General features: G+C 35.3%; 1 protein-coding gene across 1 annotated transcript; it reads left to right on the forward strand.

Moving 5' to 3' along the window:
- The first annotated feature begins 732 nt into the window (after window positions 1–732).
- Window positions 733–6,211, forward strand: LOC149481231 (2-phosphoxylose phosphatase 1). Its single transcript, XM_089705575.1, has 7 exons — window positions 733–1,013; window positions 1,095–1,241; window positions 1,682–1,820; window positions 2,934–3,094; window positions 3,287–3,361; window positions 3,691–3,847; window positions 4,704–6,211. Exons 1-7 carry the CDS (start codon window positions 938–940, stop codon window positions 5,866–5,868), a joined length of 1,920 nt encoding a protein of 639 aa, XP_089561701.1. The 5' UTR covers window positions 733–937; the 3' UTR covers window positions 5,869–6,211.
- Window positions 6,212–6,411: the final 200 nt, after the last annotated feature.

A 6,411-nucleotide genomic window follows, 5' to 3' on the forward strand; every position in this document is an offset into this window, starting at 1 on the left:
TGTGATCGAAAAAAACAGTGCACTACTATATTACTTGCTCTGTGGTGCACTCGCTATTCGCTTTCTTTGCAATTTGCGTATTCATAGGGAGGGTTTTTTCGTAAGTTACCAAAGAGTTTTGAAATTAGCCAATATTATATTATTGTGTTCATTATTCGCCTCGCCGCGCCAATCGCCCACCTATTCGCGTGATTGTCCCCGTTTTCCAATTACAGCACTAGAGCGCATTATGCGGCATAATGCTTAACGTTGAATGTTCCAACTACAGCAACGCTTCGCACAATTGAGCACTAGAAAAAGTAATGCGCGTGAATTGATGCGTGCAATCGATTTATTGTTAGTAATTATGTATTAATTGTTGGAAAAAAATTTAAAGCTTTCGTTTCATTGAAGTTTTTTCGAAATAATCAAAATTAATTCAAATTGTGTTAAAAAATAAATATAAGAATGGATGAAGGTACAAACATTGAAAAAAATGTTAATATTAATTATGTATATATTTTTTATATTTATATTCATAGAGTTAGCAATATTATTGCTAACTCTATGAATATATTTTTTTTCAACACTGAACTTAGCGCAACCTGCTGGTGCGTTTCATGTTCCAATTAAGAATCAGCATAATTCGGCATTGTGCGGCACTGAGTCGCATTATGCTCTGTAATTGGAAAACAGCCTGTAAATGCACCACAACAATCATCTTTAGATTATCTGTATCTAAATTGTGACAGTGACATTGACGTATATTTGTTGATCAATAAACTTACTGCAGCATAGTAGACCCTTGAAATTTCATCAAACTTATAATTTTTTGTGATTTAAAGATACCAATAAAATGTAGAAATATAACTGTTACAATGAGGCTTAACCAATTCTTCAAAATGTCATAAAAACTCATATCTTTCCATTGCAAAATGATCATCTATTTCTCGCAAAAATGAAGTTCTCGTTTCAACATCGAGCTTTTTACTGCTATATTGGAATGAGCATTTGGATTTTCTTCCTAATAACAGGTAATATTAATATCATTATAACATTTTTAGTTTATTTTACACGTTATATTGCAAATATCTTGATGATGATCTATTTTTCAGTTGTCTACAAGTACATTACAGTCAGTGATGATCCAGTTGCAATTAAAGTTGACCATAGTGTGTATATATCTAAAATTGATACTAAATACAAGAAGACATATACTAGAGCTTGTAGTCCACATGAAACTATAGTAAGAGGATCAGAAGGTATTCAGAAACTTTATTTTTAATTCTTATATGTTTCTATGTTTGAGAAACAGATACAAATATTCATACAAAATCATACTACTCATCAATTGTAAATCACCATTCATAATATTTCAGTTTGTTAAAAATTACTATTTTATGTATCCAGAGACTCATTTACTATATATTGTTTTATGATGTAACTACTAAAAATACTATAAGTAATATTATTTCTGACTAGCTGCGCTCCGCGGTTTCAACCGCGTGGCTCCTCTTCTGTTGGTTTAAGCGTGATGATATATAGCCTATAGCATTCCTTGATAATAATGGGCTATCAAACACCGAAAGAATTTTTCAAATCGGACCAGTAGTTCTTGAGATTAGCTCGTTCAAACAAACAAAAAACTCATCTTTATAATATTAGTATAGATATACTGAAAATTATATATTTAACCTTACAGCTGCAGTGGATAGCGATACATGGTTATTGCAGGGGGTCCTGGTGAATACCAGGCATGGTGATAGAGGACCACTCACACATTTGAAGGGGGGTGATCAACTACCATGTGATACTGTGCCTGCATCTCCTTTATTGAAAAGGTTTAGTTGAGATTGCTGATTAATGTTAATATTCTAACTTAGTTTAAGACATTGACCTGTTTGCTTAAGCATATTATTCAAACTCAAACTCAAACTCAAACATTTATTCATTCAATTAGACTTCTTATAGAAGCACTTTTGAAACGTCATTACATATTTTAAAATTTACCACCGATTCGGAAAGCAGTATCTACGGAGAAGAACCGGCAAGAAACTCCATAGTTGCTCTTTTAAATCATGTCAGTTTTACAATTTTACAAAATACATATGTAACATCATAATATATTATAATAACATGCTAAAGAACTGTCCTGTGGTTTTTTCGCGACAACCCTCCATGGGTTTTTATCGTCCATATATTCCTGAATACTGTAGTACGCTCTTTGAACTAGTACATTTTTTATATAAGTTTTAAATTTAGAACTACTGAACTCTTTAATATTATGAGGAATTCTATTGTAAAAGCGTATACCTTGACCCATAAATGAATTTTTAACTTTAGCTAATCGGAAAAATGGCATTTCAATTCTATTTCTGTATTTCCTTTTTAACCAACATAATAATGTTGGTTATCTTTATCTTTGAAATTGATGAATGTTTTTATGTCCAGTAGACTGCTATTACAGTAAATTAGAAGTGTTTAACAAGGAGATATAACTAATCTGTCTATAAAAATGTGATCGCACCAAGCAAAATTGTTTCAAAATTTTTGAGTGTATTGATTGAAAATCTAAATGAAAATAAATTTAAATATTGTTGACCAGTCTCCAATCTTTATTATATTGTTGTTAAATTTACAAATTTTACATTTACTAATTTGTATTACTCCAAACTAAAATATGTGAATTTTAAAAGTATTTTCATGAAAAAAAAGACGGGTTGCACTCCGGGAGTGCCGGCAGAAGTGAAAACTTGATTATTAACGTTGAGCATGTTTCATATTTTGGAATGGTATCCGTCTTACGCTTTTTCGATCAGGTCACGTGTCCTGACGCGAGTTTAAGATTTTATACCCATTACAGAAAAAGTGCTCAACGCCGCTAAAGAACTTTTCACTTCAAAAAAGTGATATTTTAAATACTTTTTATTATAAAAATATTATACCACCACCAGCTATGAAGAGTTTGTGTTAAACGCAAGTTCATCTGGTCGCGCGTGGTGGGTCGCCGGCCCGGGGCCATTTCATAACTTTCCTTCCCTACCTCGGACCGCAACTACACATTGTGCGTTGGGACAGCTCACGCCGAATGGCCTGTTGCAGATGATAACTGTTGGTAAGTGTGATTGTCAGATGTCATTGATGTATCATTTTTTTAAATGTTTTATTTTGCATAATTTTGAAAGCAGGAATGATTTATTTTTTGTTCATTTTAAATATGAACTTTTCTCATTAAGTATAAGACATTAGACAAAATACTTTTGATAATGAAAATTGAAAATCTACATTATACTTATGTAATGTTCAGGGAACATATTACGAGAGGCTTACGGTGAATATCTTGGCTTGGAAAGTATGGAATTAACCGGGAAAAAAGATACAGGTAATATAAGTTCCTATATTAAACAACTATCTATTTCTAATATTGTGCTAAATATTTGATTTGACTGACCGGTTGGCTTGGTTGGCAGTGGCCCTGCCTTCCAACCCAGAGGTCGTGGGTTCGATTCCCACCCGGGGCAAATATTTGTGTGATGAACGTAGATGTTTGCTCTATGTCTGGGTGTTAATTATCTTATGTTTATTATCTATATAAAAAATTATATATGTATGTTTATCAGCCATCTGGTTTCCATAACACAAGCGAAAGCTTAGTATGGGATCAGAACATGCCGTGTGTGAAAATTGTCTTGAAATATTTACTTGTTTCAGGTGGGTTAGCATACAGTACACGGTATCGGCGTACGTTTCAATCACTACAGGCGCTCGCGTGGGGTGCCACTCGTAATGCGGCTAACGCACGCGAAGCTCACAGCGTTGCCTTCTGCTTCCGCCATTGCGCCTGCAACGCACACCACGCGCTCGCCAAGTGAGTGCACACACACGCACACACACACATGGAAACGAATACGCACACACGTACACGAGACAAGATTAAACGCGTGTATGTAAGGGTGCGTAACCTTTACATACACGCGTTTACGAACAAATATGTTGTCCACTAAATAAATAAATATTTCAGGACAATTTTCACACACGGCACGATCTGATCCCATACTAAGCTTTCGCTTGTGTTATGGAAACCAGATGGCTGATAAACATACATATATAATTTTAAATAAATACTTATATAGATAATTAACACCCAGACACAGAGCAAATAAATATGTTCATCACACAAATATTTGCCCCGGGTGGGAATCGAACCCACGAACTCTGACAGGCAGGGCCACTACCAACCAAACCACTGCTGGACATAGGCCTCAGTCATGACACGCCATTGAGCCCGGTCATTCGATCGCTGTAACGCTGTAACACATACGTGTTAACTAACTGGAAACTGGAACTGGAACGAAGTTCCTTATCGCGCGTTGTGAAAGGGGGCTAGACGGAAAAAATTCTTACGAAAAGTTGTCACGACACTTTTTGCTAGAGTTGTAAGCCGTGCGGCGCGCGCGTGGTCCTCTGTCTGTGTCTCTCTAACTTAACACTTCGTTCCATCCGGATGTCCCTTGACATCGCTCAAGTTTTTTCGATTGAGTCGCTAACTTTACAACAATAGCTTGACTGCTTATGAAATATAGATCGCAATAAACATTTTTACGAATATAAGGGCAATGTTTATTTAATAAGTGCCAAATTAATTCTCAATTTACAAACAACTTTTTAATTTCAACTATACCTCTAAGAAATTTTATTATTTAACGTGGTTTTTTCATTTTCAGAAGAATTAGCATACAAGCAAAGAGTCGATTAGATTCTCACCCAGCTATTAAGGAATTGATCAAAAAGTTATCGAGGGTCTTATTCGAATCTCAGGAATACTCAGATGCAGATGTAGTACGGGATGCCCTATTGGCTTATATGTGCCATGACGCTCCTATGCCTTGTTTTGAACAAAAAGTGAACAAGAAATTATCTCTAACTAATAAAAAAAGAAAATTTCGGTCAGATAGCGTCCGATCACGGAACATTCTCGAAGTTGACATCGACACTTTGAATATGGAACTCGATTACATCAACAACCAATTAGATTTCAACAACGAGATTGGCAGAAAAGCGCGGGATATTATCAAACCGTTCGATAAACAAAAACAACCGTTAGACTTCGACGCTCAAATGGAAAGGGAAAAGCTGCTATATTACCAACAGAGATACTTAGACAGCGCAGACAATTACGACGATGTTGTGATCGTTAAGAAAAATTTAGACGCAGATTTCAATTTTCCGAACGACGCTAGAATAGACGCTGATTTCGATGAAGAATATAAAGAGCCCACACCAGATGTGACTGAGAGTTTTTGTATCAAGAAGGACCATATTATGTCCCTATTCGCATACTTAGAGTGGAGCTATCGGCAAGACGTGAAAAATATTAATAATAGGCGTCGAAGTTTGTTAATAGCATACGGGTTGATACACAATATAGTGCAGAATATGATTCGAATGATATCTGAGAATAAGCCCAAATTTGTTGTGTACTCTGGTCATGATAAAACGTTACAAGCGTTGATCTTAGCTTTGGGGCTAAACAACTATCAGCATTATAATATACAGTATGCAGCAAGGATGATATTCGAAGTGTATAGAAAGAAGGATTTGCGTGATGAATTTAAATTTACGAAACGAAAAGCGGTAGCTCAAGATTTTTACTTCCGCGTTGTTTATAATGGCGAAGATGTGACGAATAAATTGAGTTTCTGTAGGAATAGACAAATCGTGGACATGAAAGTTGTAGACCCGAACGATGATACGAATACATTCAATACATATCTATGTCCTATTGAAAATATTGTTAGGTTTATACATGACGATTATTTCGCTGCTTTTAACGTGAGTAACTATAAAGACGCGTGCGCTACGTATGGAAATGGTAAACATATTGTATGAAGCAAATGGTATATTACTTTAAGGAACCAATTAATAAGATAAATATGAAATGTAGAAGATCGCACCGTCTGTTTGGAGACAGTTTCAAAGACAAATGTCTACGGTTTTATAGCTTTCCAAGTTGTTACAGTGCCACAAACTTAACTGATCCGGTGACGGTGTCACTGATGTCGATTTTAGTGCCGCTAAATAGTATTTCCCCGGATGCAAGGGTAAAAATAATGTCATTGCCAATGTTGTAAACTAACATTAATAAGTTACTTTTTATTTATACAAAATATTCCGTATGAAAAGTCTAGTAAGAAAATGTGACATTTCCAAAAGGCGGCACGTAGTTCCAGTTTTTGCCACCGTTAAGTGGCACACAGTTAAGTTTGTGGCACTGTACAATATGATGTATGTATTGTAAAATTTGACAATTAGCAAAAAAAAATAAGTTTATTAAAGTGAAACTTTTATTACATCGTCTCAAACTTTTTGGTCTGTGTAGCGCATGTCGCGTGAATCGCCGACCGTCACGCGACATGCGCTACACAAAGCAGT

This window comes from Colias philodice, chromosome 17 (assembly GCF_061535455.1).
Source record: "Colias philodice isolate Cphi_HAF_F1 chromosome 17, ilColPhil1 Martin Lab GWU primary, whole genome shotgun sequence".
Taxonomy (NCBI): domain Eukaryota; kingdom Metazoa; phylum Arthropoda; class Insecta; order Lepidoptera; family Pieridae; genus Colias; species Colias philodice.